Source organism: Eubalaena glacialis, chromosome 11, assembly GCF_028564815.1.
Source record: "Eubalaena glacialis isolate mEubGla1 chromosome 11, mEubGla1.1.hap2.+ XY, whole genome shotgun sequence".
In the NCBI taxonomy this organism is placed as follows: Eukaryota; Metazoa; Chordata; class Mammalia; order Artiodactyla; family Balaenidae; genus Eubalaena; species Eubalaena glacialis.
In genome coordinates, this window is record NC_083726.1 from 109,438,687 (window position 1) to 109,459,611 (window position 20,925).

General features: G+C 40.4%; 1 protein-coding gene across 1 annotated transcript in view; it reads right to left on the bottom strand.

The window, feature by feature from the left end:
• Positions 1–20,684, bottom strand: part of A2ML1 (alpha-2-macroglobulin like 1) — a 41,835-nt gene extending 21,151 nt beyond the window's left edge. The window contains exons 1-16 of the mRNA XM_061204729.1: positions 20,620–20,684; positions 19,950–20,133; positions 19,478–19,640; positions 18,699–18,751; positions 11,416–11,436; positions 10,536–10,695; positions 9,821–9,905; positions 9,199–9,325; positions 8,581–8,695; positions 8,137–8,246; positions 6,965–7,132; positions 5,213–5,440; positions 2,994–3,054; positions 2,601–2,746; positions 1,991–2,140; positions 1,206–1,400 (exon numbers count right to left, since the gene is read on the bottom strand). Coding sequence (XP_061060712.1) covers positions 1,206–1,400; positions 1,991–2,140; positions 2,601–2,746; positions 2,994–3,054; positions 5,213–5,440; positions 6,965–7,132; positions 8,137–8,246; positions 8,581–8,695; positions 9,199–9,325; positions 9,821–9,905; positions 10,536–10,695; positions 11,416–11,436; positions 18,699–18,751; positions 19,478–19,640; positions 19,950–20,133; positions 20,620–20,684 — 2,031 coding nt within the window. The remainder of the gene's footprint in view (positions 1–1,205; positions 1,401–1,990; positions 2,141–2,600; positions 2,747–2,993; positions 3,055–5,212; positions 5,441–6,964; positions 7,133–8,136; positions 8,247–8,580; positions 8,696–9,198; positions 9,326–9,820; positions 9,906–10,535; positions 10,696–11,415; positions 11,437–18,698; positions 18,752–19,477; positions 19,641–19,949; positions 20,134–20,619) is intronic.
• Positions 20,685–20,925: the final 241 nt, after the last annotated feature.

Sequence of the window (20,925 nt, forward strand, 5' to 3'; positions counted from 1 at the left end):
AATTTCACCCTCAAAGGGTTAAACCAACACATTCACTGCCTATTAATTGTGAGACCAATACTCAGCCACCAAGATTGGTTCACTTCTATTCCAGCTAGTGTGAAAGCTTTTCAATTAAACTTATCTCATTGTGTTTATATATAGATAGATAGATAGATGTATTATGCATATGTATATACACACATATACATACGTTTTTGCAAAATGATCACCACAATAAGTCTAGTTAACATCCATTACCATATATAATTACAAAAAATTTTCTTCTTGTGATGAGAACTTTTAAGATCTATTCTCTAGCAACTTTCAAGTATGCTATACAGTATCACTAACTATAGTCACTATGCTGTACATTACATTCCCAAGACTTATGGATTTTATAACTGGAAGTTTGTACCTTTTGACTACCTTCACCCATTTTACCCCCCTCCACCTCCCACCTCTAGCAACTACCCATCTATTCTCTGTATCTATGAGCTTGTTTCGTTGCTGTTGTTGTTGTTGTTGTTAGATTCCACACATAAGTGAGATCATACGATATTTGTCTTTCTCTGTCTGACTTACTTCACTTAGCATAATGCCCTCAAGGTCCATCCAGGTTGTTGCAAATGGCAAGATTTTATTCTTTTTTTGGCTGAATAGTAGTATTCCACTTATTTCATCGTTCAATATGTTTAATACTTCTTCCAAATATTAGTCACTGTATCCTTATTATTTGATTTGGACTGAACTTTCTAAGGGCAGAGACCATATCAGCTCAATCAATTCAACAAAAATATATTGAGCATTATGAAGGATCAGGCATTATAGAGAATACAAAGATGAACAAGACCCACTTCCTGACCTCGGAGACCTCCCGGTCAGATGTGGGCCAAACCATCCCAAACTTCTGTGGATAAAATAGGTGCAGTATCTTTCATAATAGAGACTTCTGGTCTACCTTTCTTCATTTTCCTTCTTGGCTGGTCCCATGGAAGTCAATGTTTGGAGACCCCAGAGAGAGGACTAGTGTATAGCCTCAGACAGTAGGTGACTTCTACAAGCATGAGGACCAAGTGAGGCTGCCTTACCCGTCAGGAGTTTCTTTCAAGATTTTGCCCCTGCCAGTGCCCATATGACTCTGCCCGCTTTATTAGATGTGAGCTTTCCTTTCCCCCTCCCACCACAATTGTTTCTATGAGAACAAAATGGGTAAGAACATCTACCTTGAAAAAACTGAAAACATCTGTGCTTTCAGAGAACCAAGGCCTCCATCTGGTAGAACGCCTGCGCCAACGCTCCTCGGGCACTGCCTCAATGAGGGGCTGGGGAAAGTCCCATGGGCCAGACCCTGGACACTCATCATATTCATCCACCTGATAGGGGTAGTGACCGTACCAGAATGGGAACATGTTATAGACCTGAGAAAAGACAGAAAAGGAAATAAATTTTTTTTTTCTTAAGAAAACAAAATATTGACATAGTGAAATCAGTTGAGAAACTTCTCTCAGATTCTGATTCTGGTGGCACAGTTTACTGCTCTTGTATTATTTCTCGTCATTATTCCAGAATTTCTTCCATCATAACCCCTTCCTCTAGTTCATCTTTTTTCATAATCTGTCACCCTTATCTCCTATTTCATCTTTCCCAATACTGACCGCTGTGACCGTATTAACTGTGTCTTTCTCATATCATCATTTCTTTCTCTTTTTTTTTTTTTTTTCCTTTGGCCATGCCGCATGGCTTGCGGGATCTTAGTTCCCTGACCAGGGATTGAACCCGGGCCCACGGCAGTGAAAACACAGAGTCCTAACCACTGGACTGCCAGGGAAGTCCCCATATCATCATTTCTACCTTCATTTCCACACCAGCTTTGCTACCACCTTGTGGAGATGCAATATTTCCCTGAGACTCTCTTTCCCACTGCCTGGAATCCATCTCTTAATTCTTATGCGGTCAGTCTGTCTTCTCTGTTGACTCCCTCTTGCCACCACATCAGCAGACCACTCACGGAGCTGTTGCTCAGCTCGCTCCCTGGTCTAAGCAGCAAGACGCTCTCATCCACGGCCCGGATCGCACACAGGGACTGGGGAGCTGCCTGCAGCTGCAGGTCCACATCTGCTCCTGGAAGCTGCTGGGAAGGTGAGAAGCCAAGGGAAACCTGGGGAAGAGAAAAGGATAATGTGGGGATCAGGTCAGCCTGGAGAGGAGGAGAAACAGTCATCACCCATATGCCCTAAGTACGGTCCCCAGCCCACTCCTTCATTTTTATACTGATTTTTCTTTGTAAAGTATTGCCCTTTAGAAACAGTGTCTTGTAATACAATTGGAAAAACTAAGCAGCACGGTAGAATAATGTAGAAAGTTTCAAAGACAGAAAGTAGAAAGAAAGAGAATTTGTGGAATAGCTATACAGAACATGTGACTTCCCAGCATGACCTTTTAAAAGAAGCGGGAGAGCTAGAGAGTTCAACAAACCATGCGAAAGATAGAGAACATGATATCCAGCTTCAATATTAACTCCTTCTTTCCCCGCCCCTGCCTTATCTCCAACCCCAGCATACACAGGCTCTCTCTCTATGTCCAGACATTTCCTTCACCCTCTTCAACTGCCATTTTACCTGATTGTCAAAGCACATCTCCACTGAGAACCAAATTCTGTCTGCTATAACACCTCCACCGGGAAAAATGGCATACATCACCAGGGAAGGATCAGGGGCTAGTCTGGAGTTGAAGGTCAATGAGAGGGAGAAGGAGCCTTTCAGTCCTGAAAGGGAAGAGGGGATATTCAGGAATGGGAGTACACACTCACCTACCAATGACATCCAACCCTGTGTTTGCATTTCTTCCTGAGCCAGCTGCAGGCCTCATGGTGCGGGTTGCTTCGCACTACCCTATTCTTCTGTGGTTGCTGTTATGGTCTGTTCTCATTGCTCTTACTCTTGCTTCTAGTATAAGAACTATTTCTTGGAAATGTAAAGTTTAAGTCTTCCAAGAGATGCATGAACACTCACCTTTCCTCTTAGACTTCAGGTGTTTCTGCCCCTCCATCTCCAAATTCCCTTTCCCTATTAACTAAGGAAGAGAAAAAGAAGTCATCAACAACATAGAAGTTAGAGGAGTTTAGCCTTGGCCCAATCCCTGCATCTCTCCGTAAGGAGAGGCTCCTTTCGTCATTCTGGAGCCCAGGTCAGTACTTCATGGAGCATCCTTCCGCTTGTCAAATGTTGGATGGTACCAAGAGCCCTGATGACTCTTCCTCCAGTTGGAGGTCTGCGAGAACCATGGGGTGGGTGGGAGGAGACAAAGGCCACCACTGCCTCGGAGCCAGAGAGAATAGACAGCTGACACCATTTCTTGAAGATCTCTAAGTTTTATTCTTTTATAATCCTTGTAACATAAAGTCTACTAAAATCCATCCTTGCAACCTTTTATTTAAAAAAATTTTTTTTTATTGAAGTGTAGTTGATTTACTATGTCAGGCCAATCTCTGCTGTGCAGCAAAGTGACTCAGTTATACACATACAGACATTCTTTTTTTATATTCTTTTCCATTATGGTTCATCGCAGGAGATTAGATATAGTTCCCTGTGCTCTACAGTAGGACCTTGTTGTTTATGCATTCTAAATGTAATAGTTTGCATCTACCAACCCCAAACTCCCAGTCCATCCCTCTCCCTCCCCCCTCTCCTTGGCAACCACAAATCTGATCTCTATGTCTGTGAGTCTGTTTCTGTTTCTTACAACCTTTTAAAAATTATCACTCAATTGAAAATTCGGTGGAGGGTAAAGGGGTTGGGGATAAATTAGGAGTTTGGGACTAACATATACACACTACTATATATAAAATAAATAACCAACAAGGACATATTGCATAGCACAGAGAACTATAAATATTTTGTAATAACCTATAAGGGAAAAGAATCTGAAAAAGAATTTATATATATACAAATTACATATATATATAAAACTGAATCACTTTGCTGTACACCTGAAACTAACACAACACTGTAAATCAACTAGACATCAATAAAAAATTTTTTTTAAAAATTCAGTGGAAATGAGTATACCTTGAAATTGTCTTGAGTCCTTCTGACATTTGACTCTCTGGAGGAGAAATCTCTTTTTAACTCTCCCTTCCTCTTCACTCTCCCTTGAAACTGAATTCACTGAGATGGTTTCTAAGCAGGCAGGCATCTCAGGCTCCAGTCAAGGGCCCTATGGCCAGTTTCTCAGACTATCCTCCACACTGACCAGTCCCAACTCCACTTTTCTCCTAGGCCTCGCCACACTTCTGTCCCGAAGACAGTACATGTATCATCATTCTGCCTTATTGTTTCCCACCTACCTCTCCTCATTCTGTTATTTAGGGTGATTGTTTTAACTTGATGAAGACACTGGAATGATTCAGGGGGAGAAATTCTCTCAGAGACTTTAAGGAGATGATAAGGGAATAAAGAGACTCTGGACCATCAAACCCAAAGTTCACCTGAGTCTAAGTTCCTCACGATCATCAAGATGACCAGTAAAACTGCTTACCTTTATATTTCTTTCAGGTTACAAGTTGTGACTTTATATCCCCAGCAGAGCTGCTATCAATGTTAATTTTTAACCCTATGTCATCTATTTAAAAATACTGACCAGTGAAACACAGAATGAAATTTATTCTGAGTCCCCATCCCCTCCCCATCCTCCCTCCTACCCATCCACCCGGCTCCCTTTCAGCCCTGGTCAGCAACATTGTCTCATTTATTCCTAGTTTTATTTCCCCACACAATTTCCCTGGACTCCTGTTCAAAATCTCTTTATTCCCCATTTCCCCCCACCTTTTATACCTATATAAACACAGTAGCCACTGGCCACATGTGACTACTGGAGCCCGTGAAATGTAACTAGTCCAAACTCCTTTAAGTATAAAATACATACTTTGAGTTTCAAAGATTTGCAATGCAGCTGAAACACAGAATGTAAAATATCTATTAATAATTTTTTATGTTGACTTCATGTGGAAATGATCATATGTTGGATATACTAGGTTAGACAAAATATATTTTGAAAGTTAGTTTCCTCTGTTCTTTTAATTTTTTTATTGTGGCTTCTAAAAATTTAGAAATTACCTACGTGGCTTGCATTATATCTCTATCCAGACTGTCTGTTCACCCCGTCTAGCTCACTGTCTTTATTCCCTTTCCTTCCCAACACACTCTCACCCATCCCCATTTCCCAGTCTCACGTAGTAGGAGAAGATGACTTCCTGGTCAGGTTCCACATCAGCTGGATCGATGTAATAATCCACCAGCACTTCCTGGGGCCGGCCACATTCCAAGATGCCATTTGGCCGCTGGAGGCCAAGGAAGCTGTGAGTTGTGTTGTAGAAGGGCTGCAGGTACAGGTAGGCATTTTCGTAGTAATGAGACCCTCTTTCTGGATGATATGCCATTTCTTCCAATTGGAACCTGCCCTGAGAAAGAGAGAGAGAGAAAAAAAGGCCTTAAAATTCATGTACCCCAACCGTATTGACCCCATGGACTTGTTATGATTCTCAAATCTGTACTGCCTAAGAGTGGCATGTAGATATTTCACTAGAGGTTCAACCAAGAATATTTGAGGAGTCCATAAGAGTGGTTATATGCAGCAGCATGTTGGTACAAAGGGGAGTAAAATAAGGGCTGAATTATAGTTAACAGGAAATAGGAAATTGTGGATGATATACCTTCACAGACGGATGCAGGGAAGAGATAACTATGACTAAGAAATTAAAGGATATATCTCAGAGGTAAGAAAACTAGGTATAGAGGATAATAATCATTTCTAAGTGGAGTGATCGAACAATGCCTAGAGTACAGAAATAGGTAAATTAGCCACAGCAGAAATAATACGTATTTGCTTGAGTAGTGTAGCTGGATGATTGCATTAAAGGCTTCAATTCTTCATCCCTCCCCATAGCAACATCCTTTTTTATAGGTTTTTTTTCTTAATTTTATTTATTTTATTTGGTTGCACCAGGTCTTAGTTGGGGCAAGCAGGCTCCTTAGTTGAGGCTCGCCTGATCCTTTAGTTGAGGCACGCGTGCTCCTTAGTTGTGGCATTCGAACTCTTAGTTGAAGCGTGCATGTGGGATCTAGTTCCATGACCAGGGATCGAACCCAGGCTCCCTGCATTGGGAGCGCAGAGTCTGAACTGCTGCACCACCAGGGAAGTCCACTTTACCAAGTGTGCCCTTTTAGTCTAACTGTGGACCTACCATGTGACTTGTTTTTGGGAATGGGTGTTAGCACACACAAGATAAGTAGAGGCTTAGAAAAGCCCTTGCACGTCTGCTTTTGCTCTTGCATGTCTGCTTTTGCTCTTGCATCTCTTCACTGCCATGGGAATATACCTGGGCTAGCTCGGTGGATCGTGAGACGTGTGGAGCGCCAGCCTACAGTCAGCTGACCCACAGACATAAGGAAGTCCACCAAGATCGGTAGAGCTGCCCTTCTCTCTACCCAGCTACAGGAGCAATAAACGCTTCCTGTTGTGTACACTAAAGATCTGTAGTTGTCTGCTAAGCAGTAGTGTGTGGCAATTGATAACTGATACAAGTAACCTTCCCTATAAGTTATGCAAAACCTAGAATTCTCTTCTTTGTTATTTTAGTGAGTAACAGAAAGAGGGAAAAGGGGAATAGGAGGAAGAAGATGACTCTGAACCACTTTTTCCTCCCTAATCTGATTTCAAATAAAGGATCAGATAGAGATGGAGTTAAGTTATAAAATGAATTAGTAGAAATAGCAATTTTTATCTGAAGGTCATTTATTTGATTGGTATTAAAAATGGGATCTAAGAAAAACTTTTTGTCAACTGAAGGGCAGGACTGGTGAATGGGGGAGATGGAATTCCCCAGGGGTGGTGGGTGGTGGTGTAGTGGGGGGAAAAGGAAAATTTTGATGTTTTCCTTCAGGGAGGCCTTCCTTGCTGGAAAGCTGGACCTCCCAGTGCTTACCTCCAGAGAAATGCCTTTCCTGTCCCAATTAACCGTGTCCAGCTTGAAGGGAGCAAGACCTTCGTTGTCAGTAGTTAGGGTCTGCTTGATGGTTCCATTTCTGTCACCAATCACCAGAAACACTGAATGATGCTTGAGGGGGGAGCCATCATGGCCCCTAACTCTTATCTGAGGGGTGAAGGTCATTAGGGCATTAGAGTCAGGTTTAGTGTAAGTTTGAAACTGTAAGAATACATTTCAGGAAAGAGTCCAGAGAAAGGTAAATGTGATTCAGGGGTTGGAAAGTAGGATCTATGAGGAACTGAGAAACACACAGAAGTAGCTTGGCCTGGAGCAGAAGTAGATTTGCCACATGGCTTATGAAGCGTCAGGGCCCTTCATTTGCATACACCCCTGCCAAGTCTCTGTACATTTTTTATGCTTTCATTTTCCTACAGAGAGTCCCCTTCCACTCCTAAATTGTATAATCCTTAGGCTCTAAGAAAGTCCGCATCTACTCTTGGTCTAGAGAAAAGATGACTAAGGAATAAATGGATCTAAATATGTACAACATTCGTGTGTTCAGCAGTTGTTTGGGAAGTGAAGAAAGTAAGCTGGAGAGAGGGCTAGATTGCTAGGAATCAGCAAGAAAACACTACCAATTTTTAAATCGCTAAAAACAATGCTTAAGGAGCTATAAATGGCTCTCTGTCACAGGAAGCTTGATATTAACCTTGCCTAGATGCAGAAGCTCAGACTAGATGATCTCTCCAGATAACCTGCAGCTCTAAAATTCAAAGATTTAAACATGAGAATGTGAACCCCTGGCATTAGGAAGGGCACTGAAGTCACATTAATATCCAAGGCACATCTCACATGAGATTAAGGACACACAGTGCAAGGAGTTAAGCACATACTCGAGAGGCAGGTTGCCTGGCTTTGATCATAGTTAACACTTACGAGCTTATGACCTTGGGAAAATCACTTCACCTCTCTGTGCCTCAGCCTCCTTATTTGTAAAATAGGGCCAATAAGAGTGCCTAACTCAGGACTGTTGTAAAGATTAAACAAGTGAATACACATAAAGTACTTCGAACAATGCTAAGTTAGCTATTATTATATGTGTACAGGAAGGAGGTGACAGTGGATGGTTAAGCATTTTTTTGTCTGTGCAGAGACAGGTTTTAACATACCTTTCCACTGAAGGGGAAATTAGGGTAATAATAATCATTGGTGTCTTCAAAGGTCATTGATTCCGTTTGTGAAGAAATGTAGATATCCCGAGTGGTATTGGCCTCCACTCCTGCAGAGGGAAACCAGATGTATGATGATCTAAAAACCTGATATCCTCACCTTCGTGTTTAACATAAAATCCCTGAAAGGATGGTGTCACTGGAAGTAGGAAGCTGAATATATTTCTGGCCAAAGATTCAAACCAACTCCTCCTCCCCAAACTTTTGGAGAAACAGGGAGTGGATGGCAGAGGGAATCTGGCACTTCCCTTTGACTGTGAACTAGGAACAGAGTCCCTTCCAAACAGCAATGAGGGTGGGTCTTGAGTCCTCTGAGTAGGTCTGTCTCTGGGACAGCTCTTTTCCTTTCTCTTTTCTTAATGAACCAAGGAGCATCTCACTTACCTGTCCCTTCCTCCACGATAGTAGCCACGATATTGATGTCCTGTCTGTAAGAATGATCAGTGAGGTTGAAGGTAGACATGGCCACAGAAGCTGAGATGCATCCTGCTTTGTCAGTCTAGTGACACAGTCAGAGAGAGAGAGAGGGAGAGAGAGAGGATGAATAACCTAATCTTTACTTCCATTTCATGATGGAAGAAATTTCCATTTCTTCCTGTAGAAGAAAATAATTTCTCGTCTCTCTACTTCCATTTCTCCATTTTTAAGATAGAAACCCCATCCCATAACATGAAGTATACACCCACACATATATAATCATAAAGCAACTTGGAAGTTCCAAGATATGAGGAGAAAAGAACCCACTTCAGAACAGGAAAATTTTATCTCCCAACGGTTTAGGTTAATTTCTTGATTCCAAGGCAGATTCTAAAAGGCTTTATCTTTTGTGGGGATAAAAAAAGACTGCCTTGTTCTTTGGAACTGGGATAATAACCATGTGAAATGCTTTCTACTTTGGGTTTTTGTTTGTTTGTTTGTTTTTAACCACTTTTCTATATTGGTGCTTACTTACTCTTTAGGACATAGGAATTAAGGTTCCTTTTCTACATTCCATTTACTCACCTTTCCAGAGATATTCTTGCATCTGTCAGGTAGGTGTTCCCCTTCTGGCTCTCGAAACCAGTAAGCATATACCTTTTGACACACTGATACCTTCACTGCCCCTAGCACGGGCTTTCCATAGGTGTACCTAACCCAGAAAAGCATGAGGAGTCAGAGTTGGGCAATTCTATTTACGATCCAACCCTCCTCCCCCAAACACCACTTTTCCTTCTCTCTCACATTCCCACCTCTGGAAGCACTCTGACAGTCCTAGCCTTCTCCAGCTCTCATTCACATCCCTGCTTTGCTCAAAACCTTAAGAGTATTGCCATTTCACAATAAATACCATCCAAAGGACAACAACAGTGTCTTTCTTTTTCCTTACTCCTATTTCCCCATGGGATTCAATATTGTGCTCTGTACAAAGGAGACACTAAATCAGTCATGCTGGCTGAGAGAGCAGTGGAAAGTAAGGACAGAAGCACAATTAGAACATGCGTTCTTGCAGAACTCGTGACTCTGGACTACATAAGGCATCCCAAGGTTTAGCTGCTACCTCCACAATCCCTCTTTCCATAACACTTCCTCACAACATCTCTCAATATAGCTTTAATCCTCACTGGATCCAGAGCTTTATTCTTACCGACAGCAAATTTTCACTAAGAAAGAGTCTTCTACCATTGATAACTGTTTGGGTTCCACCACTTCCAACTTAAACTTAGGCAGCACTGGAGAGAGATGGAAAACAAAGAGGAAGAAGGTTTGACCATATAGGTAGTGGTCCAAAAGGTAGTTTAAAGTAGAGGGGTATAAAGCAGTGATAATTAATTAGCTAGTTAAATTAACGGGGCATTATTAAGGTAAAATGCTCCTGAAGTTATTAGCCGGTTTAGCACTAAAATGAATAAATAATCCCTCTGGGTTTTTTTTGTTTCTAGGTAAGAAGTGGATTTATTTAGAGAGAAACACACTCCACAGATAGAGTGTGGCCCATCTCAGAAGGCGAGAGGCCCAAGAATATGGGGCAGTTAGTTTTTATGGGCTGGGTAATTTCATAGGCTAATGAGTGGGAGGATTATTCCAACTATTTTGGGGATGGGGCAGAGATTTCCAGGAATTGGGCCACTGTCCACTTTTTGATCTCTGATGGTCGGCCTGGGAACTGTCATGGCTCTGGTGGGTGTGCAACTTAGCTTATGCTAATGTATTACAATGAGCGTATAAGGAGGCTCAAGGTCCACTGGAAGTCAAATCTTCCGCCATCTTGGACCTAGTTCCATAGTAGATTTTACTTGACCTTTGCTGCTTTTGACACAAGATTATGTCCAACACTTTGACCTACTAATTCTCCCACCTACCATATTCTTCCACACTGAAGGTGCCAAAGGTCTGGCCCTCTGCCACGGCCACACTGTAGGTGCCCAGCGTCGCCTCTGGTGCCAGTTGGAAGGACAGATCTACAATGCCTTCCTTGGGCACCACGTTCAGCCACTGTGCAATCCTATTGTTGTTTGGATCCTGTGTCCATTAAAAAGAAATCCCATGACGTGCCTGCCCCTTTGATTCCCACCCTGCACTGCAGAAAGCAGGTAAAGAAGCAAAAAGAACCTAAAGAATCCCACCCATTGCTCGTGACCCCCATGGTCTGTGTCCAGGAAGAAAAGGGCCCTTGTGGATTCAAACGATCAGACTGAGTCCTTTAAAATGTTATCATGTTTCAGAAAGTGGGCTTTAGGATGCCCTTTACAAAGAGTGATTATTCTTGGTCCCTTAAGTGGGGCAATGCTGAGGGGACTGATTGTAAGATACCTGAATGATAGGTAATTTGACAGAAAAATGGAGGGGAAGCTGTGAGGAATTTCACCTTCTTAATACTTCTCACAGGTATTCTTGTCATGTTCAATGGTTGAGTGTCTGTGATAATAGCCAACCCAAAGACTAAGAGTACAGAACCAACCCTCGTTGAATTGACACAGTGCAGAGAAGTTACAGGCATCAGAGTAGGAAGGTTCATCACTATAGAGGTTGGTGTCCTTATTTACAGAGGTTTAACACTGAGAGGGGCAGGGTGGGCAGAGGCAAGAGAACAGGCACAGCTTAGGCGGGATTGCAGGTACTTTGTGCTGGTGCAGAGTCTCAGGCTCTGGGCCAAGATCTCAGAGTCGTTGCTGACTTCAAGCTTTAGCACCAACCACCTTCTCCACAACTGACAGAAAAGAAAAAGAAACTTCTACTTACTTGCAGTTCCACAACGGCATACTGAAAAGGAAAACCAGATAATATGGGTTAAAGAAGAACTATCAATAAGGATAGGCTTGCTGAAAGCAAAAAGTTCACGAAGGCCTCTCTCTTTCTCTGTTGCCCACTCCTTCCTTTCTAAATGTCTCTTTTGTGCCCTGGTAAGAGTAACAGTGGGGCAAAGGCTTATTGGCTGGGGGAGGAGAAAGAAGAGCTTTCCTAAAGGGATTGCCAGTCTCCAAAAAATTTGAAGAAATGGAACTTCAGACCCTCAGCATCTGTCAGTGCTCTGTGACTGAGCTCTTCCACAACATGCCCTAAGAGAAAATATTAGCATCTGGAGGCTCCACCATGTTTAAACCTCTTCTTGGTAGCTGACGTTCTCCTGGCCTCCTCCTCCACTTTCTGAATGCCAGTGGGCAAGAACCTTTCAAGTACTGCAAAATAATTTCTTTTAAAAAAAATGTTTAAAAGAGCTCCATCAAAGGATCATGTACCATTTCCTCAAGCAAATGGACATTAAAACCACTAAGTTTAATTGGAGAATGAGTCATTGTGCTAGTTGTCAAAGTGTCACCCCAAAATTACTTGCTAATTTCAAAAAAAAGGACACACCTTATCATTGGAGAAATTAGGCTGCCATCACCTTAACTAAGTAATCAAACTCACCATCACTAATAATGGGACAACCTGACATTATGCGCCTCCAGAGATGTATTTGAGGTTCACAGCATTACCTATTTTTCTTTCACGAAATATTTTTACCGAAAGTTTAGCTTAAACCTAATTAAGACTTCAGAGCTACTTCCAGAAGATAAAGGAACAAGTTATATTACACAGTAAGGAAATAATCAGGCAAATCAAGAATATCAAATATTCCATAAGACAACTAGGCTTCCTCAAAAGTCAATATCATATTCCAGAATGGGGACATTCTATAAGTCATCTAGTCTGATCTCTCTCTCATTCTCTCTCAAAAAAAAAAAGCAATCTAATATGAAAATAAGGGGGATTTGTTTCGATTAAGAGAAATTTTTAAAATGTAACAATCAAATGTAATGCATGAATTTGATCAGATCATAGTTTGGAAAAAAAAAACTCAGTTATTTGGAAAAATTAGAACTGAACATTAAATGATATTAAATAATTATTGTTAATTTTCTAAGGTGTTATAATAATATGATGATTATTTAAGATACACTTTTAAAAGATGCAGGCACCTAAATAAATAAAGCAAATATTAACAGACATAAAGGGAGGAATTGACAGTGACACAATAATAGTAGGGGACTTTAACACCCCATGTACATCAATGGACAGGTCATCCAGAAAGAAACTCAGTAGGGAAGCACTGGCTTTAAATGACTTATTAGACCAAATGAACATATATATGAACATATATATATTTATATATATAATATAATATATAACATTCTATCCAAAAGCAGCCAAATACACATTCTTTTCAAGTGCACATTGAACATTATAGCATGATAGACACATGATAGGCCACAAAAAGAATCTCAATAAATTTAAGAAAACTGAAATCATATCAAGTATCTTTTTCAACCATGACACTATGAGACTAAAAATCAACTACAAGAAAAAAACAACAAAAAACATAAACCCATGGAGGCTAACCAACATGTTATTAGACAACCAATGGATCACTGAAAAAAATCAAAAAATAAAATACTTGGAGACAAACAAAACCAAAAACACAATGATACAAAATCTATGGGATACAGCAAAAGCAATTCTAAGAGGGAAGTTTATAGTAATACAAGCATACCTCAGGAAATAAGAAAAATCTCAAAAAAAAACCCACAACCTAACCTTACATCTAAAGGAACTAGAAAAGAAGAACAAACAGAACCCAGAGTTAGTGGAAGGAAATTATAAAGATCAGAGCAGAAATAAATGAAATAGAGGCAAAAAAAAAAAAAAAATAGAAAAGATCAATGAAACTAAGAGCTGATTCCTCAAAAAAGATAAACAAATTGATAAGCCTTTAGCCAGACTCATCAAGAAAAAAAAGAGAGGGCCCAAATTAATAAAACCAAAAATGAAAAAGGAGAAGTGACAATCAACACCACAGAAATACAAAGGTTTGTAAGAGATTACCATGAATAATCACCCTTCAATAAAATGGACAACCTAGAAGAAATGGACAAATTTCTAGAACTGTACAATCTCCCAAGACTAAACTGGAAGAAATAGAAAATATGAACAGACCAATTATCATTAATAAAATTGAATCAGTAATTTTAAAAAAACTCCCAACACACAGAAGTCCAGGACCAGATGGCTTCATAGATGACTTCTATCAAACATTTAGAGAAGAGTTCTCAAACTATTCCAAAAAATTGCAGAGGAAGGAATGCTTTACAACTAATTCTATGAGGTCAGCATCACCCTGATACCAAAACCAGACAAAGATATCACAAAAAAAGAAAATTAAAGGCCAATATCACTGATGAACATGGATGCAAAAATCTTCAGTAAAATGTTAGTAAACCAAATCCAACAGTACATTAAAAGGATCATACAACATAATCAAGTGGAATTTATCCTAAGGATGCAAGGATGATTCAATACCCACAAATCAATCAATGTGAAACACCAAACAAATTGAAGAATAAAAATCATGTGACCATCTCAATAGATACATAAAAAGCTTTTGACAAGATTAAACATCCATTTATAATTTTAAAAAAAACTCTCAACAAAGTGGGTATAGAGGGAACATACCTCAACATAATAAAGGCCATATATGACAAGCCCACAGCTAACATCATACTCAGCAGTGAAAAGCTGAAAGCGCTTCCTCTAAGATCAGGAACAAGACATTGATTCCCACTCTCAAAACTTTTATTCAACATAGAATTGGAAGTCCTAGTCACAGCAATCAGACAAGAAAAAGTAATAAAAGGAATCCAAATCAGAAAGCAAGAAGTAAAACTGTCATTGTTTATAGACAGTATGATACTATACATAGAAAATCCTAAAGATGCCACCAAAAAAATAACTAAAACTCACCAATAAATTTGGTAAGGTTACAGATACAAAATTAATATACAGAAATCTGTTTCATTTCTACACACTATCAGAAAGAGAAATTAAGAAAATGATCCCAATTACAATCACATCAAAAAGAATAAAATACCTAGGAATAAATCTGAGGAAGTAAAAGACCAGTACTCAGAAAACTATAAGACACTGATGAAAGAAATTGAAGATGATACAAACAATGGAAAGATATAACATGTTCATGGATTGGAAGAATTAATATTGTTAAAATGACCATACTACCCAAGGCAATCTACAGACTCAATGCAATCCCTATCAAAATACCAATGGCATTTTTCACAGAACTAGAATAAATAATTCTAAAATTTGTATGGAAACACAATAGACGCCAAATAGCCAAAACAATCTTGAGAAAGAAGAACAAAGCTGCAGGCATCATGCTCCCTGATTTCAAACTATACTACAAACCTATAGTAATCAAAATGGTATAGTACTGGTACAAAACCAGATACATAGATCAATGGAATAGAATAGAGAGCCCAGAAATGAGCCCACACATATATGGGCAATTAATCTACAACAAAGGAGGTAAGAATATATAATGGGGAAAAGACATCCTCTTCAATAAATGGCACTGGGAAAGCTGGACAGCTACATGCAAAAGAATCAAAGTGGTCTACTCTCTCACACCATACACAAAAATAAATTCAAAATGGATTAAAGACTTAAATGTTAAACCTGAAACCATAAAAATTCTAGAAGAAAACATAGGCAGTAAACTCTTTGACATTGGTCTTAGTAATTATTTTTTGGATATGTCTCCTCAGGTAAGGGAAGAAAAAGGAAAAAATTTTTAATGGCACTACATCAAACTAAAAAGCTTTTTCACAGTGAAGGAAACTATCAACAAAACGAAAAGGCTGCCTACTGAATGGGAGAAGATATTTGCAAATGATACATCTGATAAAGGGTTAATATCCAAAATATACAAAGATTTCATACAACTCAACATCAAAAAAAGCAACCCGATAAAAAAAAACAAAAAATGGGCAGGACTTCCCTGGTGGCGCAGTGGTTAAGAATCCGCCTGCCAATGCAGGGGACACGGATTCAAGCCCTGGTCCGGGAAGATCCAACATGCCACGGAGCAACTAAGCCCATGTGCCACAACTACTGAGCCTGTGCTCTAGAGCCCGCAAGCCACAACTACTGAGTCCACGCACTGCAACTACTGAAGCCTGCATGCCTAGAGCCCGTGCTCCACAACAAGAGAAGCCACCGCAATGAGAAGCCCGTGCAGCGCAACAAAGAGTAGCCCCCGTTCGCCACAACTAGAGAAAGCCCACGCAGCAATGAAGACCCAATGCAACCAAAAAATTTTAAAAAGAAGATGTAATATATATATATATATATATATATATATAATGGCATATTACTCAGCCATAAAAAAGAATGAAATCTTGCCATTTGCAACAACATGGATGGACCTAGAGGGCATTATACTAAGTGAAATAAGCCAGACAGAGAAAGACAAATACTGTACGATTTCACATATATGTGAAATCTAAAAAACAAAACAAATGAACAAGCATAACAAAACAGAAACAGAGTCATAGATACAGAGAACAAACCGGTCGTTGTCAGAGGGCTGTGGGGTGCAGAAAGGACAGAAATAGGTGAGGGTGATTAAGAGGTGCAAATTTCCAGCTGCAAAATAAATGAGTCATGGGTATGAAATGTACAGTGTGGGGAGTATAGTCCAAATCTATGTAATATTTTTGTAGGGTGACAGATGACAACTGGACTTATGGAGATCAGTTTGAAATGTTTAGCAATATCAAATCATTATGTGATGTAACAGGTACTAACATAGTGTTGTAGGTCAATTATACTTAAAAAACAAACAAATTCATAGAAAAAGATCAGATTTGCGAATTCCCTGGCGGTACACGATTAGGACTCGGCGCTTTCACTGCCAAAGGCCCGGGTTCAATCCCTGGTCAGGGAACTAAGATCCTGCAAGCCATGAGGCGTGGCAAAGAAAAAGATCAGATTTTTTTGCTACCAAGTCAGAGGATGAGGGGATGGGGAATTGGATGAAGATGGTCAAAAGGTACAAACTTCCAGTTACAGGAAACATAAGTACTAGGGATGTAATATATAACGTGATAAATATAATTCACACTGCTGCGTGTTATATATGGAAGTTGCTAAGAGATTAAATCCTAAGAGTTCTCATTGCAAGGAAAATTTTTTTCTACTTCCTTAATTTTGTATCTATATGAGATGATAGATGTTCACTAACCTTATTGTGATAATTGTTTCATGATGTAAGTCAAATCATTATATCGTACACCTTAAACTTACACAGTACTGTATGCCAATTACATCTCAATAAAACTGGAAAGTAAAAAAAAGTTAGGTAATAGCTCTCTTTCTGGCCCAATCCCACCCATACACACACCCCCACCCCCATCTACATTCTTTTAGGCATTTAAGAAAGAAGTAAAAGTTTCTCCTGACTCTCTGGGACCTTGATTGCCTTCAGCTCAAAATAATCCACATGCCAAAGTGGCACATTTGGGGTGGCAGTTAAGGGGTGGGGAGAATATTCTGCCCTCCTTCCTGAAGGGAAGAATAGGACATGTACAAACCGGGCTCTTTACACAATAAGGAGGCAAGTATCACTGAGATTACTGTGGATTGCTATAAATTCTCCAAAAAAAACACAACAAACAAAAAAAAACCAGTTCCTCAGATAGCAAAGTACTTTTCTCACACAGGGAGTCAAGAAGCAGATTTGGACACCAGTCAGGCAGTCTCTGGAAGGCAACAAGTGTTCAACTAGGAAGATAGCATTTGCACTGGAAGCTGCCTGAGGTTTCTGAATAAACGGGTGTAGCAACCAAGCTAGATAGAATCAGTTAGTATCATGTATGCTTCAGTTGCTTGAGGATAAAATCTTGAGCTTTGTAAACTCACAATTTTTGCCACTCTGTTACCTAGTAAAAAATGTTTAGTTAATTTCAGTGTTTCATTTGGAGTTTCAAATTCAGTGTTTCAAGTTTTCAGTATTTCAAGTTGGAACTTGGAGCGGGGGCTGACTAAAGAAATGGTGTGAGGAGGAAGGAGTAATTTGACAACAGAAATAGAGCATAGCTATGGAAATCAGGGCACCTCTCAGCAATTAGGCCCAATTTGAGCTGAGGAAAGATCATGTAACAGGGGTAGCTAATGAGATCAATCTCCAGGGGGCAGTAGAGTCTAAAATAACTGGCTGTGGCTACACTTTAACCCTTGCATACCCTCTTTTCAGCTCTGGAATCAACACTCTGTTTAAGAAGTAAGTACTTAATATTACACCCAACTGATAAAGAATACAGCTGATAGGAAGAAGAAACTGAAAAGAATTCTAAATCGGGAAAGAAAGTAGTGGTTGGAGGAGGCTACCAATTAATAATAAGCTTATAGTTTCCCTGTGCACTGGGAAAGGAAACAGCAGTTCTGAAAACATGGAGATGGAAATATAAGTAATGCTTTCTCCAAAATTATCTTTAAAATTTTCATTTGAATACATGGGCTGTAACTGAAGGAAAAAGAAGACAGCCAGGAGTGTCTGAGAGGTCTTTCAAAAGCACTTAGAAATCACACAAGAAAAAAAAAATTGAGAGCAAACCTATCATAAGGCTAATGATTCTAGCAATCAGGTAGTTCAAGGAAAATTTAAGTATTCACCAAATGTTACCACATTTTTACCTTTGGCAACAGAACTTTGCCTTAAAAGAATTGTCTGCTCTATAAATTACCTTGCCTCATAGCAAGAAAAAAAAAAAAAAAAAGATGGTAGGGGTGGATATTCTTATTTCTTCCTTCTATTAAATACACTCCTGAATTATTTCTTAGTATTTGAACTGCAAAGCCACTAGGTGTCACTCCTGGAGGGAAAGTCTTGACGTTTGCAAGAAACTCTTTTAAAAAACAGCAGCAAATGGAACCATCTCTCAGGAATGTTAACCTAATTGATGTTCTCAGCTATCAAACATGACAGCTAGATGCCTCTGCATGTTTTCAGGCAGACAAGGGCGGGGACGATTTGGATGTGTGCCGGGAGTCTAGAACTCCAGTTCCCACAAGCGTTCTGCACCTAGAGGGCCTCTCCCCCTGGAAAGAATCTCTTCTCCTCTTCCCGGTTCTCTCTCAGTCAGCCCCACCCCTTTCCCTTTCCCTGTCCCTCTTCCCAACTAAATTCTCACCTGGTCATTCACTGGAACAAAGTTGCTGGTGAGGGTGACGATGCGAAAATGCACTAGAAGGAAACAGGCATCATTAGCAAAGGGGATTTTTTTTCCCCTCTCAGAATCTTTCTTTCTTCCACCCTTTATGCTTCCTCACACATACTTCTTAGTCAGCAAAATCCCATCAGGTTTTACTTTTGTAATAAAACCTAGTCTGAGAGAGAGCTCACGCCCCAAACAGTTTTTCTTCATGGCTCCTGACTTTGAAAGCTCAGAATGGAATCCCCTTCTAAGGCAGAAGGAACAAATACGAATCACAGGGCTCCGGCCAAATGCCCTTGATGATGTTTTCTGATTTGTACACAAGCAGCTTTCTGTGAGAACCAGGGATCCAGTTAACACCTGCCAAATTCCATTCCAAGAGAAATGTGTATTTTGTTTTATTTAATTTATTGACTTATTTGTGTTTTGGGCCGCACCACTCGGCTTGTGGAATCTTAGTTCCCCGACCAGGGATCAAACCCAGGCCCACAGCAGTGAAAGCACCGAGTCCTAATCACTGGACCACCAGGGGAATTCCCTGTATTTTGTTTTAGATACACACACACAGTAGCAACTCCACCAACTAGTCTTTTGCGTTTGTAGTACTGCATGTATTCAACACCCATAACCCTTCATCCCTCCAGACCCCCCTCTCTTCCTTGGTCCATCGGCCTGCCACCAACCTGCAAAGCCCCTCTACCGATGGGTGCAGCTCTTCCCAGGCTTTTGTCTCATCCTATCTGTGTGCCTCTTACCTTGCTGCCCTGGGTTATAGACAGGTTTGTCAGTTTGTATAAAGATGCCATTCCGCTGCCTCTGAATTAGAACGTTTTTCTTCTCCTCAAAGTTGATTTTATTTCCAGTTCCTCTCACCCGGACCGTGGCTACTTCTTCTATGCCACCAGAAGGAGCTGGTACCTGGCCAAGAAAAGGGAGCTCTGGGAGGAGTAGGAGACTGGGGGAACAGAATCAACCCGTCTCAACCCAAGAGGGAGAATCAAAGGAAAGAAATGAGTTAGATGGGGGTAGCAAGGGTAGAGCCATTAAAAAGTTGCCAGGGGATAATATCAGAAGTTATGTCCAGGAATTGAAGTTTAGGAGAGATAGGTTTAAAGGCCATGGCAAAAGTAAAATTACAGAAAACATACTTAAAGAGAAATTATAGTGAATACCCAGGGAGGAGAATAGGAAAGTTGAGGACTACAGTTGGGCTACGCCTGTACTTACCAAAAAGGACTTGCAATGTAAGTGCCCCGTCTTCGATCCAGAATGTTCTATCAATTTGTGGATCTTGCCCTTCGTCTCCAGATTAATAGTAAAATTTACATCACTGTACCCAGGGCTCAGATCCAAACAAACCTTCTGAGTAGAAGGGAACTTAAGCTGGGCTGGTAATGTCACCAGGTAGTTTCTATTGAAGAAGCAAAAGGATTTCAGGGCAGTAATGATTCATCTATTTGATACAAAATTAATCCCTCTTCTGAGCACTCAGCATATAGCAATGAATTAAACAGACCAAGCCCCTGTCTTTATGAACCTTATTTTCTATAAGGGAGAAGCAGAAAAGCAACAAATAACTCAGTGTACAGCCTTAAACCTCCCACCAGTAGACCATCATTGAGAACCTGGACCTAGGGTACCAAGGAGGAAATTAGTTCTCTTACAGAGAACAGGGTACTGGGAGGCTACTATATTTTAATATCGTTTTTTTTTTAAGTTTCTTCCTGTCATCTTACCTTTTCTCTCTGGGTAAAGGACAAGTGAAACCAAAGAAGGGAAAAGATGAGAAGGAAATTAAAATAAACCAGAGGTTATCTCCTGTTCCCCATAGTTATATTTGAGAAGGATAGACGAAGAAGCCGCCTGCCCTAAATCAACGCTGACACCATCCACTTACAGGAGGCATTTTTCTGCCATGGCTGGCAATAAGGCCAATACTCCTAAAAGGAGTTGAGCCCACATCTTTGTGGGTGGGATAGACTCCTCAGGACCAGGAACCAGAGGTCTGCTCACCCACATATATATGGAGCTATGGCTGATGCCGCAGCCAATCACCTTTTGGGGCCTCAGGCGGAGGTGGTATACCAGGGTAGGGCTTCTATTCACTTCCTCAAATTTCTTTCTCCCTGAAACATTCACACTGGCTCAGCCAGTCTATAAAACCTGTTTGGGGGAAAAAAACCGTGCTGAGTATTCATAGTGG